The sequence below is a fragment of the Arachis hypogaea genome, chromosome 5 (genome assembly GCF_003086295.3).
Source record: "Arachis hypogaea cultivar Tifrunner chromosome 5, arahy.Tifrunner.gnm2.J5K5, whole genome shotgun sequence".
NCBI classification, from domain to species: Eukaryota; Viridiplantae; Streptophyta; class Magnoliopsida; order Fabales; family Fabaceae; genus Arachis; species Arachis hypogaea.
In genome coordinates this window covers 13762986-13784679 of record NC_092040.1, presented here as the reverse complement: position 1 = coordinate 13784679, position 21694 = coordinate 13762986, and the positions used below count along the sequence as shown (strand labels likewise).

Here is a 21694-nt window from a genome sequence, read left to right as displayed (position 1 = left end):
TGATGAGAAACCATCTTTTAAAGATAAACCTTCTTCATCCAATGACACAAGGTTTCAAGATCCCACCTATTTTAACAAAACAGCAACTCCAAGGTTTTGCAGGTTGTGTAACCGAAGTGGTCATTTTCCCATTCAGTGGTTCTTTGGTGAAAGATTGATTGGTGATAAAATTTACAAAGTTGTTTTTGATTACAATGATTTGGGACATAAGAGATGGTTTAACGTGAAAGGATCCAAGAAAATTTGGATACCTAAGGTCACTTGAGCTTATTTTGTAGGTATGCCTAGCATCCAAGAAGAAAGAAAATATGTGGTACATGGATAGCAGATGCTCTAGGCATATGACCGGAAAGACAACCTTCTTCATAAAGCTTGATGAATATGATGGAGGACTTGTCACTTTCGGTGATGATGCAAAAGGAAAAATAGTGGCTGTTGGGAAAGTGGGTAAAAATTTCTCATCTTGTATAAATGATGTCCTCCTTGTACATGGCTTGAAACATAATTTACTTAGTGTTAGTCAATTATGTGATTTGGGTTTTGAAGTTATTTTTAAGAAGTTTGTTTGCTTAGTTGTTTGTGAGAAAACTGGGAATGTTCTATTTGAAGCTAAAAGATGCAACAATGTGTATGGATTAACTCTTGAGGATTTAAAGAAATAAAATGTAACATGCTTTACCTCTCTTGAATCTGAAAAATGGCTTTGGCATAGAAAGTTGGATCATGCTAGCATGTACCAAATTTCTAAGCTAGTCAAAAAGAATTTGGTTAGAGGAATTCCAAACATCAAGTTTGATAAGGATCTTACTTGTGATGCTTGCCAATTGGGCAAACAAGTAAAATCCTCTTTTAAATCAAAAGATGGAATCTCAACCAAAAGGCCATTGGAGATGTTACATATTGATCTTTTTGGTCCTACTAGAACTCAAAGTTTAGGAGGTAAACACTATGGTCTTGTGGTGGTAGATGATTACTCTAGATTTGGTTGGGTACTTTTCCTTGCTCATAAGAATGATGCATTTTATGCCTTCTTCACCCTTTGCAAGAAAATTCAAAATGAAAAGAATTTGAAAATTGCCCATTTGAGAAGTGATCACGGAAGAGAATTTGAAAATCAAGACTTTGAAAAATTCTATGATGACTTAGGGATTTCTCATAATTTTTCATGCCCTAGAACCCCCCCCCCCAACAAAATGGGGTGGTTGAAAGAAGGAATCGAAGCCTTCAAGAAATGACAAGGGCTATGTTATGTGAAAATGAAGTTCCTAAATTTTTATGGGCTGAAGCTGTAAATACAGCATGCTATATTTTGAATAGAACAATAATTAGAAAAGGGTTGAAAAGAACTCCTTATGAGCTATGGAAAGGAACCCCTCCAAATCTTAAGTACTTTCATGTTTTTGGATGCAAATGTTTTGTGCTTAACAACAAAGAAAATCTTGGAAAGTTTGATCCAAAATCTTATGAAGGAATGTTTGTTGGATATTCCACCACTAGCAAAGCCTATAGAATTTACCTTAAAGAACATAGAACCATAGAGGAATCCATACATGTTACTTTTTGTGATTCTAACTTAATTCTCAGTACTGTGATAGATAATGATTCAGATGGAGAAGAAGCTGGAAGAAGCAAAGAAAATTCCAAATCTGTACAAAATGAAGAATCTGTTAATCCAGTTTTGTCTCGTCAGATTGGAGGAGACATTTCCATTTTGTCTCCTGAGCAGGCACGAGCAACTGAAACAGTGAGACCACCAGAAGTTCATCAAAGCTCTACACCTGTCCGAAAGCCTAGAGAATGGAAGTCTATGAGGGGTTATCCTCATGACTTCATCATTGGTGATCCCTCTCAAGGTGTAACAACAAGATCCTCCACCAAAAGGCAAACCGAACCTAGCAACTTTGCTCTCTTGTCACAAATGGAGCCCTACAATGTCAAACAAACTCTTGAAGATCCATCATGGGTCAAGGCTATGCAAGAGGAGCTTGCTCAATTTGACAAGAATAAGGTTTGGATATTAGTACCTCATCCGGATGGTAAGAAGGTAATGGGTACTAAGTGGGTATTCAAAAATAAACTTGGTGAGGATGGACAAGTTGTTCGTAACAAGGCTAGATTAGTGGCCCAAGGTTACGATCAAGAAGAGGGAATAGATTTTGATGAGTCTTTTGCTCCGGTAGCTATAATGGAAGCAATTAGGTTGCTTCTTGCCTATGCTACCCATAAAGGTTTCAAAATGTTTCAAATGGATGTCAAATGTGCTTTCCTTAATGGCTTTATTGATAGAGAAGTGTATGTGGCTCAACCCCCCGGTTTTGAACATAAAGATTTTTCAAATCATGTTTTTAAACTCTCAAAGGCCCTTTATGGCCTTAGGCAAGCTCCAAGAGCTTGGTATGAAAGGCTTAGTGCCTTCCTATTAGAAAATCATTTTCAAAGGGGAACCACCGACACTACTTTGTTCATTAAAGTTTCTAATGATGACATCCTTCTTGTTCAAGTTTATGTGGATGATATTGTGTTTGGATCGGCCAATGAGTCCTTGTGTGAAGAGTTTGGAAAACTCATGACTAGTGAGTTTGAAATGAGTTTAATGGGAGAGCTAACTTTCTTTCTTGGCCTCCAAATTAAACAAACTCCTAGTGGTACCTTTATTCACCAAGGCAAGTATGCAAAAGAATTGATAAAGAAATTTGGCTTAGAAAATTCTAAACCAATGGGAACACCAATGCATCCTAACACTAAACTTGAAAAGGATGATGATGGCCTAGATGTGGATGAGACACGGTATAGGGGAATGATTGGTTCACTAATGTATCTTACATCCTCTAGACCGGATATTGTTCAAAGTGTGGGTGTATGTTTAAGATTTCAATCTCACCCAAAAGAATCCCATCTTTCGGCTGTTAAGCACATCATTAGATACATTAAGGGAACATGTGATTATGGTTTATGGTATCCAAAATCTGATGATTTTTGTGCAGTAGGGTTTTGTGATGCAGATTATACGGGAGATAGAGTGGATAGAAGGAGCACCTCCGGCTAGTGTTGCTTCCTTGGAAGCTCACTCAACATGTGGTCAAGCAAGAAACAAGCCACAGTAGCTCTATCCACAGTTGAAGCTGAATATATATCCGCATCTGCTTGCTGTTCACAATTAATTTGGTTAAAAACTCAATTGGAAGATTACAAATTAAAGATCAATAATATACCCTTATTTTGTGATAACATGAGTGCAATAAATATTTCAAAAAATCCTGTTCTACACTTAAGAACAAAGCACATTGAAATCAAATATCATTTTATTAGAGAACATGTGCAAAAGGGTACTATTGATATTCAATTTGTAAAATCTGAAGAACAACTTGCTGATATTTTTACAAAACCCCTCTGTGAAGATAGATTCTGTTTGTTAAGGAAAATCTTGGGAATGTTTGATTTAAGCCATGTTGGAAATTTGTGAATGTCTGATTCTGTCCAGTTTTATCTCGTAGGAATGGACGAGATAAAATTAAGGCATGCTGGAGGAGCTATGATTAAGGGGGAGGCTGCGCAGACTTTGCTTCTCATGGGCCCCACAAAATCTTATTTGACCCCACCTTGACTTTTTATTGATCCCTCATTTTATGATGATCAAAATCTTTTTGTTTGTCATTTCAAATCTTATTGGAAGTGGTTATTGTCAAATCAAATCCTTCTCTCCATCTAATCCCTTGATTCTAGGAAACCACCTTTTTTCAAAACCCTTTGGTTAATAACCGCGCCATTATGGTCATTAACTTCCCCATCATCTCTCTCCAATCCACATTTATTGCACCACTAACCTCCTTCCCTCCTCACTCTCTTTCGGCACTCTCACCCCTTCATATTCATCTTCTCCATTCATCCTACCATGAAAAAGAAAACGGCACTTAAGAGAAGTGGCCGAACCCCCATTCCAAAAAGTCCACCTTTTTCATCACCTCAAACTCATATACATATCCATCTTCATTCTACCCCCTCTTCTACTCATTCACCTCCTTCTAAAAGGACCGAAACCATGCGCCGCAAGGTTATTGCTCATAAAACTTCAGGGAGAGGCAAGACTGGAAAGAACAAGCAATCCAGTGTTCAAGAAGATGAAGAGGAATCACATACCTCGCCACCTTCATCACTACCAAAAAGATCTACTCCACATACAAAAAGCTCTCAGAAAAGGCAGAAAAGCTTTGTATTGCATGATACAAGAGAACCTGCAAATTTGGAGTCACTAGAGTTCAAGAACAAATTTCACAAAAATCACTCCCACTTTGATCCCTCTCGGTTCTATTCATGTGCTTTCTATAAATTTCACAATGATGTTTTGTTGAAACGTCCTCTCTGCCTCTCATACTTGGTAAATTTTGAAAAATTGGCCACCAAAGGAATCAACTTTTCTTCCATGTTTGATGCTCTGAAGTGGACTCCACTGATTCACATTCAGAAATTTGCTTACTTGGGGCTGGTCCGAGAGTTCTATGCAAACATGCGCTTGATTGATGGCTCAATCCACTCTTACGTCAAGCGTGTTTACATGACCCTCAATTCTCAAACCATAGGCGCTGCCCTTGGGTATGAAGATGAAGGGTCGAAAGTTTATATGATTGATAAGTGGGATGATCAAGTTGGCATTGCACAGCAAACAGTCTTGCAACACATCTGTGCAAATCTCTCTGGTTTGGATGGACTAATCCCAACTCATCGAGCACTCGGCCCTGAGAACTCTCTGTTGCATCGTATCATCACTCACATCCTCACTCCACAAGGCGGTTCTCACCATAGAGTAACAGTTTCTGATTCAATTATCTTATTTGCTCTCATTACTTCTTCCCAAATTTCATTTGCTTACATTATGATACGTCATATGTGGGAAGCAGTGAAAAGTACTAAAAAGGCTAATCTTCCATATGGCATGTTCCTCACATGTATATTTGAGTATTTTAAGGTTGATATGTCTAATGAATCTGTTGAGAACAAGGTTTCAATGATTAAAGGAGGAAGAGTTTCGGGCAAGAAAGGAAAGCGGTCTGCTCACTCTGAACCATCTCTCAGCGATCTGGAGAGCCATCCTGAAACCTCAAATGTCACTGCATCAATCCGGGAGGTTCTCAATGAGTTACGCAACATGTCCAAGTTGATGTTCAAATCCCACAAGACTGCCCGGAAATTGGAATATGAACAGGAAAGGGCTAGGAAGAAATGTCATGAAAGGGTTGGCTTCATGATTAAGAGCTTTGATGATGAAATGGGAACAAGGGGATTGTGAAGATGATTCCGGTTCAGAGTTCAATCTTTCTGATGACTAATGACTGTTTCTTTACCTTTATTTGATATTGGCTCCATTAGGCTCAATCTGTTTTTTGTATGAGCATGACTTGATACTCACTGCTCTATGATACTTTGATACACTCTTGTTACTTTATTATGGATATTTTGTTGTGTTTTTCATATTTTGTGCAGGTACCCCTTGATGACAAAAGGGGGAGGAAAATTAGTTTCCAAAATTTAAATTGAAACTAATGAAACGGGGATGAAATTTTCAATTGAAAATTTATGATCACCATTGTTTAAAGAATGCATGTTGATAGTGCATTTGTTTCACTATGGTTACTACTGCTAAAAATGCATTTGGCATTTAGTAGTTTATGATGTTGTTTGACAAATATATTATTCTGATTATATAAATGCCTGGATGTTGATTTATCTTGATGAACATGCTTTTATTGAAATAGGAATATTCTTATTCATCTTGGTAAACATGTTGGATTGAAAACTTATTTTTGGCAGTTCCTTTAAACTGTGATATCTAACAGCTGTCATGTTTTGATCATGTGTGATTCAAAAATATTTTCCTTACTTGAATAATATGGCTCTGATATTTTGACTGAAAAATAATTGAAATTTTTGAACAACATTGTTTTGTGCTCAGTTGATGTGTGTAAAAGCTTTGAGCAGATAATCAATTTATTGATAACAAATGAGTTTTGTATATCACCAAACTCTGCTCATAAATCAAGCATTCAACATTTCAAAATTAATATGTTGAATAACATTGTTACTTCAAGCTTGATTTCAAAATTGTTACAGGTTAATGCTTCCCTTGGTAAAATAAGCAAACATTAAGGGGGAGCCATGTGACATTTAGAAAGGGGGAGAAATTCAAATTCAAAGAGAGTATTCTTTACTCAATCTTTAAATTTCTTTCCATTTCAATTTTAATAATGTTTGTCATCAAGGGAGAGATTGATGAGTTTGAAAAACTCTAATTTAATTTTGATGATGAACAAACATTATTAAAATAATTAATTACAAAATTATTAATTTGATTTTCATTTAACATATGTTAATTAATAATTTTGTGATGCAGTTTTTTAATATGGGCCGAAAATGAAATAAAATGTTGCAAGCCCAATTGTGAATTTATTTCTCAATTCAGCATTGATTCAAAAATATTCAAAGATGTATGACTGAATTGTTGTGATGTTAATTGGGCCAGATTGAATCTTGTTGTTACAAGTCCAAAATTAAAATTGCATAAAGGCAAGCATGATGGGTCCAAAATCATAAGGAAATGGGCACAATGCATTTATTTAACTAAAACCCATTCCTTTAAACATGTTACAAGCTTCCAACGGATTCCATCTCTCACTTTAGGATGGATTTCAAATTTAATTTGCTAAGCATTGGAAATATAAGTGAGAGAGAGAAATTGATTTGATGGCTTTAATGATTCTACACGCCTCTCAGTAAAGGGAAGTAGGAAACTTGAGTGCACTTTTATTCCTTCTCTTTGCTACATTAATTATTTGATCAAATCCATTGAATATCTTCTTTCTTCTCTCTCTAATCTTTCTTTCTTCTCCCTTCGGTCATGTCACAGCAACCATGGAAGCTACATTAAGCTACCAAAAGGAAGGGAAAGCAAGTCTAAAAACCATCATGTTGATGGCAAGAAAATATAAAAAATGTGGTGGCTAAGATCATCAACCATGAATGGTAAGATATGGTGATGAGATCTTGGCTTCTTCATACCAAAAATGGGTGATGAAGATTCGGCCAGCAAGAAAGATCTCTGGAGGATGGCTTGACTCTGATTCTGCTCAATCACCACAAGAAGTAGCTAGAGTGGCGAAGTGATGGAAGAGGCAGAGATTGGAGCAGATGAAGTCATCATCATCATGAAGCATCAAGGGCCAGAAATCCATCTTGGAGAGCAAGCCAAGGATGGAGCGCTCGGATTGATGAAGAGTGATGACCAAGGAAGAACTAGAGGTACTTGCATGTTGGGTTCTGCATGAGTTTCCTCTTCTCTCTCTGTGGCCGAACCGGTTTTGAAGGAAAAGAAGCTAAGCTCAGTTTTGTGTTTCAACTGTGAAGGCTTCACTTCTCTATAAAAGGGGTGAACAGTCATGGTTTGATTCAAGGAAAAGAAAGTGAGAGTGCAAGGCACAGAAGTCTCATAGCTACCTAAGCTTACAGATTTTCTTCTCCTTCAATGTTTTTTGTTTTGTAATTTTTCTGTTTAATTTTGTCATGTCTTGAGTCTCATGGAAAAAGGCAAACAGTGAGGTTTGTATGAAAAAGCCATAGAGCGGAAAAAGGCAGAGAGTGCAAAATTAAAAGAAAAAGCCATAGATGTCTTAGAGTTCCTTTGTTCCTCTATGTTGTGCTTCATGATTCTGTGGGAATCCCCTTGTAAGTTGGGTTAGCACTTTACAATTTGTAATCTGAAAGATTATAGTGAAATTCCATCATGTTTGTGATGGAGACTGGATGTAGGCTGCACTGTGCTTAGCAGCCGAACCAGGATATATCTGGGTGTAATCTTTTCTCTCTCCTACTCCATTTCTGTTTCTACTGCACAGGAGCTAAAAATAAAAAATGTCTCGTGCCAAGTGACGAAACAAAATGAAAAAATCTCGTGGCTAGGGACGAGATAAAAACAGAAAAGTCTCCTCTAAGTTCATCAAGTGTTAGCAAGCAAAAAGGGGGCTAAGATTCAACCCCCCTTCTCTTAGCCACTGAAACCATCAATATTCATCTTACTCAGGTCCCAGCTAGCAAGGGTGTTGCTAGCCTAACGTGTAGGCCACACGTTAGATCTGTTATTCTGTTATGACACACAAGAGGAAAGGGCTACCCATAGAGGTAGAGCCGCCTAAGTGTGGACTTTTGATTTGATTTTTGTATGAGAACTCCCTCATTGATTCACTTATTATAATTAACTATTATTTTCTAGTTAAAATTACTTTGATGATAATGTTTATATAGTCTCATGTCAATTATAAATGTATTGTCTAGTCACTAAGTTACAAAACTCACCTCGTTTTTCTAAAAATATTTTTCAGGAACAAATATTTGACTATGTAAGACTTTTTATTCAAGAGTAACGGTCTGCATTGAGTACTTATTCTTTATCGAATTTCTAGAAGTGTATGCTCTATATGTCACAGGCAGGATCCAACCATTCTTAGTCATTTTAATTTTTTTGTTAAAAATATATAACTATTTATTTTAGAACTTGTAAAATATTTGTAACTTGCTTATTTAACTTATATTTGACTATGTAGGCTTGCTATAGGATTATTTTTCTGAGCGCCAGTCATGACTCATTTTGGACCGTAACAGAGGAGGGAAGTTGGAAAGGAGACCATCAAGGGTTGGGGGATGAGGCTAGATTTGAACGGTGAAAGATATGGTTAATTATGTTTACTAGTGGTGGGGTTGAATTAGGTTTACCATGGGTGATTGGATATGCATTTTTTTTTCTGAAATGCGCTATGGGCTCCAACCCAATAGAAATTGGCAAGACCCCTCTTGATTACCTAGTGGGATTGAAACTTTTTTTTTAACTCTTTTAAACATATTCATTTCTATCCGTTTAGAGTGTGGATCAGATCTGACTAATAATCTTAGAGATCGGATTATATCCATAAATTACGGATTAGATATACAGATAAATATTGTAGATTTATGAATATAATTTAATTTATAAACACCCCTAACTACTGCTATAAATTCATTATTGCAAAAGTATGCTTCTTTTTTATTATAAACGATTATTAGATTTTAATTACTATTAAAACAACTTAATTGTCAACAGATAATACTTATACTGACCTCTGAAATTATATTCGTGTTTCAATCTAATTTCAAAAATTTTGATTTACTCAATTTAATCTCCCAAAATTTAGTAGTTACAACTCACATTGGTTTTTTATCTTATTTTTGTCACAGTCTCATAAAATCGTTAACGACATGTTGAGATGGACTGATAACTGCTACGCTGTACTTTCTAGCGATTATTTGATGTGACAATTAAAATTTTTTTTTACCTTATTTTTTTTAGCCAAACACTTAAAATCCTAATGTGAGTCACGAATACTAAATTAAAAGATCAAACTAAATAAATTAAAACTTTAAAAATCAGATTGAAGTTCGAATGTAACTTTATTTAAAATAAAATTTTTAGTTAGTGATTATTTTAAATGAGAATAAATGAATTAAGATTTAACATAGTTATCAATGCTTTCAAATTTAAAATTTCTATACCAAAATTAACTAAGATTTTCCTATAAATTGAAATTTTAATGAAATAGTAACTTTAATTATCTTAATCAATGCCCTAATTAATTATTTTTATGTCTTTAAAAAAACTGTATATGAGAAGAAATTAATTAGTTTGTCCACTTTAATAAATAGTTATTTGACTAAAATAAAAAATTACTTTTCACGAATTTTTTAAAAACTAATTAATATTATATATATTTTGTTACACTATATCTAATTATAAAATTTTTATTTATTTCTAATGTTTATATTAAAAATGAAAACAAATTTAAATTAATGAATTTTAATCTATAATATAATAATAATATAATAATTGTTTTATATATCACATGAATATAAACTAGTTATTTTTTTATTTGTAAAAATTTTATGAGGCTTGAATCTTGTTATAGATATAACTCGCTCGTATAATAAATTTCACTTTTAAAAATTATATATATTTATATTTAAGACAGTGACATATTTTTTTGTTTTAGTCCAATCTAAATATTTTTTATTGTTTTTGAAAAAAAATTAATTTAATAATATGTGACGAAGAACACCAAATAAATTATATAAAAACTAATTAAAATACAACACAAAATATCTTTAATAAAAAATAATATAAACATCTTTACTGGAGTGATTTTTTCTAATTGGACTTAAAATTATTCAGCGGTAGATGCAATTTGAGTGAATAATGTATTTGATAAAAAATATATTCACCTAACATAAATCAAACGTCATGTACCACTGTATCAGCAATACTGCTTCACTTTAATTTTATGAGCGTACAAACTTTCTCTCCGTTTCCCACCAGCGCCTCAGCATTTTGCTAGTTATACTCCATTATCATTTCTCACTTTTAGTTTCCTTTACTTTACCATGTAGAAAAGACTAAGAAGGATGAAAATATACAACAACAATGATCAAGGAACCGAATTGCATGCTAGACAAATGAAAAAGCATAGGACATTTCGTCGTATTTAGCGATAGATAACTTATTTGACTCAGCAAGTAGTGGCGGGATCGTGATATATTCCAGGCAAGGTGGTGAATATTGAATAGGTAACTACTCAAATGAAGATGGTAAAAATATTTTTTTATAAAGATGTTCTGTTTAAAAATGTGATTTATTTATTTAGCCACACTTTAAATAAAGATAACACTTTTATAAATATTAAAATTTAACCATCCAATTCATCATCTAAAAGTTAAAAAAAAAATTTCATACGAAGACAATTATAAAATTTTTTTAATTGTAGTATTCACCTATTGAATATTCTCGATGCTTCTTGTGTTACAAACTTACAAGTTACAATTGTACCCGGCAAGAATGCTATGATTGGCGGGTGCATGTAGCTGTTTTTTCATATATAAATCAAATTGAAAAGAAAGTGATGACCGCATTGTACAGTATATAGTTATATACTAATTAGATATATTTATTATGATATAAGCAATTGAAGGATTATTTTTATCTCTGTTTAAATGGATTCGCACTACCAAAAACTTAAAAGAAGCATTATATAACTCTAAGTTAAATGATAATTTTATAAAACAATGCATGTTCACATGGCTAGCGAAGAGGAGATAGACGAATGATAAATCATATGAGCAAGTTAGAGTGACATTCCAAACATGAAATAGAAATGGTGTAAGCACCGTACGATACATGTGTTGGTCCATATATCCTGATTTGAATTGATTGGGGAGTGGAATGTTAGATGTGGATCATATTATTCTGATTTTGATTCTGATTGTGTGGCTTTAGCGGATATCTGGGGGAATGTCTTGCCTCTTCCTTTGACTTGCACTGGAATTCATGAATTCGGTGCCACATGAAAAGTGCTTAGCGTGCACATAACAATTAACATCTCATCTCAACCAGGCCTATGGACGATGTATCGGCTCTCCAAATTTAAGAATTTAATCTTAAAAAATACTATTTATACATTAAAATTAATTACTAAAATTAGTCACTAATATGTTTGTATATAAATATTTATATAATTTATTTTATTTTTAATATATATTTATATTTTAATATATATTTTATATTAATAACTAATTTTAGTATATACTTGTAATTGTTTAATCTGTACTTTCTCCTGGCCTCTTCTCTCCTCAGCAAGACAGTAATAAGACATGCACAAATCTCATTTCATGGTATAACGTTATTAAACTCAATCATTTATATTATTTTTAATATAATACTTTATTTAAATAATAATTATTTTAAAATGAGAGAAGTTTATGTTATAAATAACTGGCAAGGGTGTGTTCGGAAGTATATTTTCAAGGGAAAAAAAAGTGAAAAAGAATTATTATTATTATTGTTGTTGGTATTTTCATCTTTATAGAAAATTTTAAAATAATTTGAATAAGGATAATATCTAGGATACACTTAATAAGATTAAACCACTGGTAATCTAGTTACCAAAAAAAAAAACCACTGGTAATCTTAGTCACAAAAAAACCACTGGTAATCTTAAAAGCATTGTAGATGCGACTAAGTAATTGGATAAAAGTATTAAAATATTTAAAAATATTATTTGTACGTTAAAATTAGCTAATTATTATTAGTATTTTTTAGTTCAATAGGTTAAAGATTAATCTATTGTAAATCAGAGTTTTATTTAAGAGTTTATTACTGTCTAATAAATTGCTGCACACACATAATAATAGTCAAATGCCTGACATTTTGCTTAAACGGACTAACGAACTAATTAACCCAAATTGGTTAAATTATTATTATATATTTAACCATGTTTTGTTGTCAGAATTATGTAATTGGACCAAACCAGGTTTGTTGTTTTTAAGAAAGAATAGAATGTGGCCTAATCCAATAGAATATTTTCAGTGTACCTTGTTTAAGATAATGGTCCGTGGAAGAGACGCTTGTTGAGAGCATTGTGCCCTGTTATGCAACCAGGCAGAAAGTCAGGTGTAATTATTGTCGACCGGAATTCAGTGGAGGTGTTTATAGGATGAAATTCCCCTTGACCCAAATTCAAAACAAAGATGTTATACCCTGCACTCAACTTCCAATGGATGTGAGGGACCATATTCAAAGTATACTAAGTACTCCAAAAAGACCAAAAACACCAAAGAAAAACAAGCCAGAACAAGCTGCTGTTCTAGCAAATGGTCAATAGAGTAACTCTTCTGCTAGTGGTGGCTTCCATAATAACCATAGATCTAGTAGGCAGAATGGTAGTGCTTCTCCGCCTTTGTTAAGATAGTGGAAGATTAAGGTCATGATGATGGTACTTACTTGTTTGAGTTTCTTGAGTCAGTTGTGCTGGAGGTTGGTGTAGAAAATGTTGTCCAGGTCATAACAGATACCAGTGCTAGTTATGTTTATGCTGGAAGGCTTCTCATGGGGAGGTATGGTTCTTTGTTTTGGTCTACTTGTGCTGCATATTGTATCGATAAGATGTTAGAGGATATTGGTAGACAAAATTGGGTAAATACAGTCCTGGAGGAGGCAAAGACCATCACACAGTATATTTATAGACATGCATGGATTCTTAATATAATGAGAAAATTCACTGGTGGAAAAGAATTAATCAGACCAAAAATTACTAGATTTGTCACTAATTTCCTTTCCTTGAGGTCCTTAGTGATACAAGAGGATAATTTGAAGCAGATGTTCGCTCATTCAGATAGATTTTGGAAATGCACATGAAGCCGTGAGCATGGTTGATGGGGACATGCCTGCTATGAGTTATATATCTCATGGAATAGAGGGCCAAAGTTGCGATTAACTATTGCATTGACTCAGTCCATTTATGATTTTATTGACATGTTAAAAGCATGATGGCAGTCCTTACACTGTTAAATTTTAATTATCAAGGATATTATAAGCATGCAACAAAACAAATGTGTGTGGTGGATTAGCTTTAAATAATTGCATATTTAATTCTTTTGGTTCTGTAGGTGATTGGTGGGCAAGTTATCCCCACACTTCAAAGAGCTGCGGCAAGGATACTTAGCCAACCTTGTAGTTCCCTTTGGTACACATGGAACTGGAGCACTTAGTATCCATAACAAGAAACGCAGCAGCACTATTGGTTAATGCCAAAAGCCCTTTGGTAATCTTGTGATTCTGGATATAGTTAAACAAAATATCAGATGACAATAAAAGTAAAGCAGTAAATATTTGAGTACTCTGACCATCTTTTTAGATATCTCCCTTTATTTGTATTCCTTAAAACTAAATGGATTAAGTTCATGAAATCTGTGTTATGCCGTTGATGGTTTGCGTCTTGGTAGCAAACTTGACCATATTGCTTTCTTTTATTTCTTTTTTTTTTTTTTTGACCTTATTGCTTATGTTAAAGTCCATCGTGAAAATGATGATAATAATAAAAGATTAGTTGCCCTTTTGGTACGTTATTGGTTTGCAAGATGATATGCATCATGCTAAATACAAAATAAATTTCCATTTTCATACTTAAATTCAGTATATATTGTTTAATGTTTATTGGCTATAATGTACGGTGTCTGTTGAAGTGTCGTTCTATGAAGCAAATATGAAATATGAAATGGAATCAGTCCATGTAGCAGATAGCGTGGCGCAAGAAGAGTAGAGTGAAAAGAGTTAGGAAGAACGACTGAGTCAGTCAAGAAGAGTAAAAAGTCAAAACACTGAAATTAAATTACGGGAATGCCAGTTCCCATCTGATTCATCTCCCTTGCAACCTAAACTATGTCTTTGGAATCTATCCGATCCCATTTCTGAGAACAAGAGAATCAAATCAAAACCATCTTCTCCTAATCCTTCCAAGAAACCCCAAAAATGTCGCTGGTGAAGACGGTGGCGGCGTCACACAACAACGTCGACAATAACATGCTGCCATCAACACCGGGCAAGTTGAAACCAGAAAAGTACCAACCCTACAACCACTACATGATCCACCGCCTCAGGCTATCAAAACTCACCCTCTGGTCCTCCATCTTCCTCGCCTTCATCCTCTTCTTCTTCATCCTCTCCCCTCCATCTCCTTCCCCCGCCGCCAACCGCCGTGAATCATGGGGAAGCCACCACTGGGAAAAGCGCGTCACCAAGTCAGCCTGCAGGAACTCCGACTCCGGATTCACCGTCCTCGTCACCGGCGCTGCCGGCTTCATCGGCTGCCACGTGTCCCTTTCCCTCAAGCAGCGCGGCGACGGAGTCCTCGGCCTCGACAACTTCAACCGCTACTACGATCAGAACCTGAAACGCTCCCGCCAGAAGGTGCTCTCACGCGCCGGCGTCTTCGTGGTGGAGGGCGACATCAACGACGCTGCGCTCATTCGCAAACTCTTCGACGTCGTCCACTTCACCCACGTCATGCACCTGGCCGCCCAGGCGGGCGTCCGCTACGCCATGCAGAACCCGCATTCCTACGTCCACAGCAACGTCGCGGGGTTTGTGAACCTTCTAGAAGCTTCGAAAGATGCGAACCCGCAACCAGCGATCGTGTGGGCCTCATCGAGTTCCGTGTACGGACTCAATTCTAAGGTACCGTTTTCGGAGAAGGACAGAACTGATCAACCGGCGAGTCTTTACGCCGCTACGAAGAAAGCAGGTGAAGCCATTGCGCATAGCTATAACCACATCTATGGGCTTTCCATCACTGGGTTGCGTTTCTTCACTGTTTATGGTCCTTGGGGTAGGCCTGACATGGCGTATTTCTTCTTCACGAAGGATATTCTGAAGGGGAAGCAGATCACTGTGTTTGAGGCGGCAGATGGTGGAACAGTTGCGAGGGATTTTACATACATTGATGACATCGTGAAGGGGTGTTTAGGGGCTTTGGACACGGCGAAGAGGAGCACTGGCAGCGGGGGGAAGAAGAAGGGGCCTGCGCAGTTCAGGATATATAACCTGGGGAACACTTCGCCGGTGGCGGTGAGCGAGCTTGTGAGGATATTGGAGAAGCTTCTGAAGGTGAAGGCGAAGAAGAAGGTGATGGTTATGCCGAGGAATGGGGACGTTCAGTTCACGCATGCCAATATTAGCAGAGCGCATAGGGAGCTTGGTTACATGCCCACCACAGATTTGGAGACAGGTCTCAGCAACTTTGTGAAATGGTACCTTGATTTTTACTCTCCCTCTACGAAGAACCCTGCTTCTTCTTCTTCTTCTTCTTCTTGGTGATGTATCCATTTGTATCAGCAAATAATTACTATTACCGTAATCTTTTGGAATGTCTTAGCCACTGTACAGTTTTTGGTTCACTACTACTGAGAAATCAAGTTGAATCTTTTTTGCCTTGATTGATTGATATATCTGTTTATCCACAAATGATTAATTAATCGAACATGGCAGCTTCCAATTTGACTTGTTTTTCTCTGCATTTGAACTAGTTTCTTTTGTGGTGATAGTAACTTGATACTAACTCTAAATGGCATTCACATTTTATCACTCGTCCCGATGTTAATGCCATTTATCCAAAGCAAATTAATTGATGAATGCGTAATTAAATTACAGCACTGTTAGGCCTCAGCACTTTTTTAGATTTTGGCTAGCAAAAAATCAATATTGAGAAAGAATCTTCCAACAAAGATAAAATTTGTAAGACGAGCTAATAGTCAAAATCTTCACAAAAGATCATTCAATCTTCATTTTAGTTAATTAGTCAAATTAGTCTCTAAAAAATAAGTGCAGTTGATGATGTGGCTAATATTTACTGAGGTGAAATGTTAGTTGACATTAACGTACTCTAAAACGATATATTTTTGTTCTTTTTGCCTTCAAGAATTGAAACGACGTTGTTTGATATCCAGAATGGGATATTCAATTGTGTTTTTTTCCATCACCACTTCTTATAACAACTACTCTTCTGTTTTGCTCCAAAATCTTTTTTTTTTCTCTTTTTTTTTTGATGTAAAATGCTTTTGTCTGAGGTGGTGCTGCAAGATCTTGCTACGTGCAAAATCCTTAATTTGGAGCGCTTTTAGCGATTCTTTTGCAAAATAGGTACGGGTCAAGTAAACAGAAGCAGTGGTGGTGGCCTAGATTCTAATAATGGTGGCAGTGATGGTTATTGTGACATGAGCTACTATAGCCGTATTTTCTCTTCGGGTTTTATTTTTTTTTTTTTTTCTTCGGATGGATTGCGACTCTTTATGGATGGTTCGCTTTCTCACTGGTTGTTTACGTGGATCTTTCCACCGTGGGTTGTCAAAAGGATAACAAGGATTTTTGGTCAATTGAAAATTTTTATGGTGAATCACCATTCACTCTTAAATTCATAGAATCTGTGAATTTTTTTCAAATTCTTAATCTTTTTGTTTTTATTTATAAAATTTATTGTGGTTTTTCTCACATGCAAACCTATGTTAGCTTTTAATTTGAAGTTGGTAGTTTTACTTTTGTTCTGCTGTGATTTTCAGTTTCATTATCTTCATGAGAGAAATTAATTTGAATTTTGAATTGGAGAGATTTGTTTTAGTGTGGATTATTTTTTGTTCTATAGAGGTAGATGGATGAAGGTGTTTGATTGTGCGCCATTCATGTGGAGGGAACCAATTTGAAGATTATCTCCGGTCAATCTTTTCTCGTCGAGTTTGAGTTCAGGCGGCGATAACTCAGTCCAAAAAATATCTCTTCGACGAAGGAAAGTGAAGTGGTGACGACGATGAAGGCTAAAAGAAGCAGAGACAGGCTTGTAGAGATGAGTTCGTCAACGTTAAAACCAGAGAGGGGAGAGCAGTGGTTCGTGCGGCGCGACACGATCCTGGAGTTTCGGAGAGGAGGAAAATGGAGATGGCACACATCTCTTTAGCTGGGTTGGAAGGCGAGGGTGTAGGGCTGGCAATGGGTAGGGTAGAGTAGGGTTGGACCTTATCCGTGGGTTGAAATTTCATTAAAACTCTATCCTATCTTATGTACGGGTTGAGAATCTCTCAACCCTAACCCTATCTGCACCCTAAAGTTCTAAGCCCCACTCTACTCGTAGAAATATCAAATTTTTTTAAAGTAAATGTAAAATTCAATCATTCCAAATTTTATACATAAAGTAAAATATCATTTTTGTCCCCAACGTTTGGGGTAAGTCCTATTTGTGTCCCTAACGTTTAAATCGTCCTATTTGTATCTTTAATGTTTATAAAAGTGATTCAATGTTATCCTACTATCAATTATACTGACAAATCAGATTATATTTTTCAATTATTCTCACTTGGATGTATTCATTCTCAATTAGGTCTCATTTGGATGTGTTCGATTTTAATATTATATCCATTATTTGTGTTTAGATTCAATTATGTTCCTAAAAAAGTGAATGAGTAAAGTATCGTTTTTGTTCCCAACGTTTGGGGTAAATCCTATTTGTGTCCCTAACGTTTAAATCGTTCTATTTGTATCCCTAACATTTTGAAAAGTAATTCAATGTTATCCTGCCGTCAATTACACATCATGAACGCTTTAGTTTGAGTTTTAAAAATCTCTTTTTGAAGTTAGAATACAAATGTTTGGGATAGAATTGATAATCCACTTCGAAAAATAGCTCATAAAAAATTGAAACTAATTCTTACCACATTTATATAATTCACTTTTCTAGGGACATAATTGAACCTAAACACAAATAGTGGGTATAATATTAAAATCGAACACATCCAAGTGAGACCTAATTGAGAATGAATACATCCAAGTGAGAATAATTAAAAAATATAATCTGATTTGTTAGTATAATTGATAGTAGGATAACATTGAATCACTTTTATAAACGTTAGAAATACAAATATGACGATTTAAACGTTAGGGACACAAATAGGACTTACCCCAAACGTTGGGGACAAAAACGATACTTTACTCAAAAGTGAATTATGTAAATATTGTAGGAATTAGTTTCAACATTTGATGAGCTATTTTTCGGAGTAGATCATCGATTCTATCTCAAACATTTGTATTCTAACCTCAAGAAGAGATTTTTAAAACTCAAACTAAAGCGCTCATGATGTGTAATTGACGACAGGATAACATTGAATCACTTTTGCAAACGTTAAGGATACAAATAGGATGATTTAAATGTTAGGGATACAAATAGAATTTACCCGAAACGTTGAGGATAAAAATGATACTTTATTCTTATACATATTAATAATATAAAAAGTAAAAAGACTAATGCTCTAAATTACTAAATTAATTAACTAATTTAGTAATTTTTTATTTATTGTAAATTATTACATGAGAAAAATTGTAAGTTCAATTTTTATTTTTTTTATTATTTATTTAATTTTTTATAAAATATGTGTTAAAATTGTTATTGACAGAATAGACGGGACCAATTTAATGATCAAGTAATCTTTTGGGAACCGCTGGCTGAAGAACGGCTAAATTTGATTAATAATGTTATGGATAACATTACATTGTCGAAATTGAGGATGGAAAATTGGAACATGGTCGAGTAAATCATGAAATTCGTGCGTTTTTCAAGAATGACAATTTATTGTTTTGACTATATGGTAGTTATTAATATTTAAAATTATGAACTAAAGATTTGATGTTATTAAATTAAAAAAATTGAATTGATGATTAAAAGTATTGATTAAAAATAATAAATTTTATTAGTTTTTGAATATTTTTTGTTTTTTAAATTGGTTTTATTTTTTAAATATTTTAAGTTAATTATATATATTTTTTTGTCATTTTTATTATTTATGATATCAAAGTTAATTTATATGTTAAGTGATATTATAATATATATCTAATAATTTTAATTGATAGTTAATATGATAAATTTATAAAATTAAATTAAATTAATTTTAAATTAAAAAATTTTAACTTTTTAATTTAAAAATGATTTAATTTAACTATATAAATTTATTATATTAACTACTAGTTAAGATTGTTAGTGTATGTTGTAGATTTGTGGTTAGTGTGATGTTATTTAATATATTATATTAATAAATTTTAACTTATTAATAATGAAAATAACAGAAACATTAAAATAATTAATTTAAAATTTTTAAAAAAATATTTTAATTAAAAAAAATTAAAAATTAATTTAAAAAATGAATAATTTTTTTCGGAAAAATTTGACCATTTGTTCGTAATTTCGTATACCATCCTTCCTGCGTGATGTCATTCGCGGTGCGGTGAGATATTGGAGGAGGTTTGCGGATCAGAAGAAAGAAAATCCCAATGCTTCCTTAAGATTTATGGATATTATTTATGTAAGATGTAGGGATATTCTGTTCACCCAACCGCTATCTACAATGGCCTCGTCAATAAAAGTATAAAATTAAGCATAGCCAGGACAGGGTATGTAGGGCTGTCAAACGGCCCATCTAGCCAGTCTAACATAATATTTGGTTAACAAGGATCAAGGATTAGTCACAAATTCTAATACGGCCCACAGCATGGTCGCTATTATCCTTTGGTGATAAATTGAATAATTTTCCATAATAACCCATCAGAATATCAGAAGATTAAGAACAATAGTTATTGCTAATGCCCAACCCAAAGGAGACAAACTTGGATTGCGATTGAAAGATTTAGGCAGGGTCTTTTAGAATAACCAACGTAAAGCCCTTTTATAATGAAACTACTCAACTCAATTAAGACACAACGAACTAGCTTTGTGAATACGCAAGCGATGGTTTGAGATCTTTCAAAAGCTAAATCAAACAGTTTGTTCAAATCAAACACCATATATAATATGGGAAGCATTTCAGGTGAGGAAGGTTACTGTGCTAGAAGTTCAGTACGCCATGCTTCTAAACCATTGAGATTTAATATAAAATATATGAAAGGATGAGATAAAGAGAAAGAGGAATGATGTGATGCTGAATCAAAGTGGGTGTATGGTAGTCTGGTTACTTATTTATCCGTTGTGGAGCGAGGAGGTGCCTAAAATGTCCATAATGCCCAATACAGTGTGATGATGTGGATTGGCTTCTGCGAATTGTGATGGTGTCATGTAGCTGGCTTAGAATGAAATGGTGAGCCGAGCAAAAATAATGATGGACCTATTGTGAAAGTTTGAGTGTTTATGAGATTGGGCCCAGTATATATATCAAATCAAGACAAAAAAAAGTACTATATTAAATCAAGACAAAAAAAGCACTATATATTAAATGAATATAAGTAAATATATTAAAATATATTTATACTATTATGAATTAAAAAGAATATTATATTTAATATTCAAAAAGTCAATTCCAAAATAAAATATATAATCTTTGAATATTTAAAATTATACAATAGTAGAAGTGTAGAACACTAGATGAGATTTAAATAAATAAATAAATATTATTATAATAAAAGCTGCCATAACATTAAAATAATAGAATAAATAATTTAAATATTAAACAATAAAAAGTTTTCGTTGCTAATTCCACGGCTAGCAAACAGTGAATTAGTGAATATTGTTGAAGGAATTTATTTTTTTTTTGGTTGTACATTGTTGAAGGAATTGAAGTGGGATACTGAGCTTTATTTTTTTGGTCATGGACCAAGTTAAAAGACTCGAACCGGAAATAGCCCATAGTGATCTGTGACCCGATTCTCCCATCTGCCCTAAAGGATTAACAGCGCTACTCGATGGCTGATGACAAAGCACTATGGTCTTGCCTAAAGTTTCGCCGCTGGGCGCTGGCTTCATCTAAATCCGACCGTGTGATCCTTGCTCCTTGCTCCTTGCTCCTTGCTCCTCTGTGAACGAGACACCTAACATCGCCAGAGATTCAGACCGGAGCATCTTTAATGAAGCGGTCATCTCCCTCAGCAGCTCAGGATCATCTTCAATGACGCCAGTCTGCTTACACTGCCAAGCTTGGAAGAAGGTTGGGAATCCACCAGGCTCAGCAGTCCGATTAGCCTTAGCTCGCAAAATGTCCCCCTCCCGCCGCCGCCGGTCAAGCCTCTATGTGAAAGTTGGCGCTACTATTGGTCCAATGCTCCGTCGACCTGCCGCACATATTCACACTACGCGTCCACCTCTTTACCAACCCCTCCTTGCGGCCTAATCTTTATACTTTATCCCTCTCCGTTTAATCCAAATAACGTCTCTCTCCCAATCCACATTACCCAGAAACGCACTAAAGCCGACTTGCGTATACTCCTGTAAAAATAGCTCAACAACTCTGTTATCTTTATATTCTCCCTTCTTTCAGCCGCCTATTACAGTCT

At 34.7% G+C, this 21694-nt stretch overlaps 1 protein-coding gene across 1 annotated transcript; it reads left to right on the top strand.

Annotated features, from left to right (window-relative positions):
• The first annotated feature begins 14138 nt into the window (after positions 1 to 14138).
• Positions 14139 to 15834, top strand: LOC112800884 (UDP-glucuronate 4-epimerase 5). Its single transcript, XM_025843331.3, has one exon. The coding sequence runs from the start codon at positions 14372 to 14374 to the stop codon at positions 15713 to 15715; it is 1344 nt and encodes a 447-aa protein (XP_025699116.1). The 5' UTR covers positions 14139 to 14371; the 3' UTR covers positions 15716 to 15834.
• The last annotated feature ends 5860 nt before the right edge of the window (positions 15835 to 21694 follow it).

Excerpts from the sequence above, each read along its gene's own strand:
- LOC112800884 (XM_025843331.3), top strand. The coding sequence starts at position 14,372 with ATGTCGCTGGTGAAGACGGTGGCGGCGTCACACAACAACGTCGACAAT.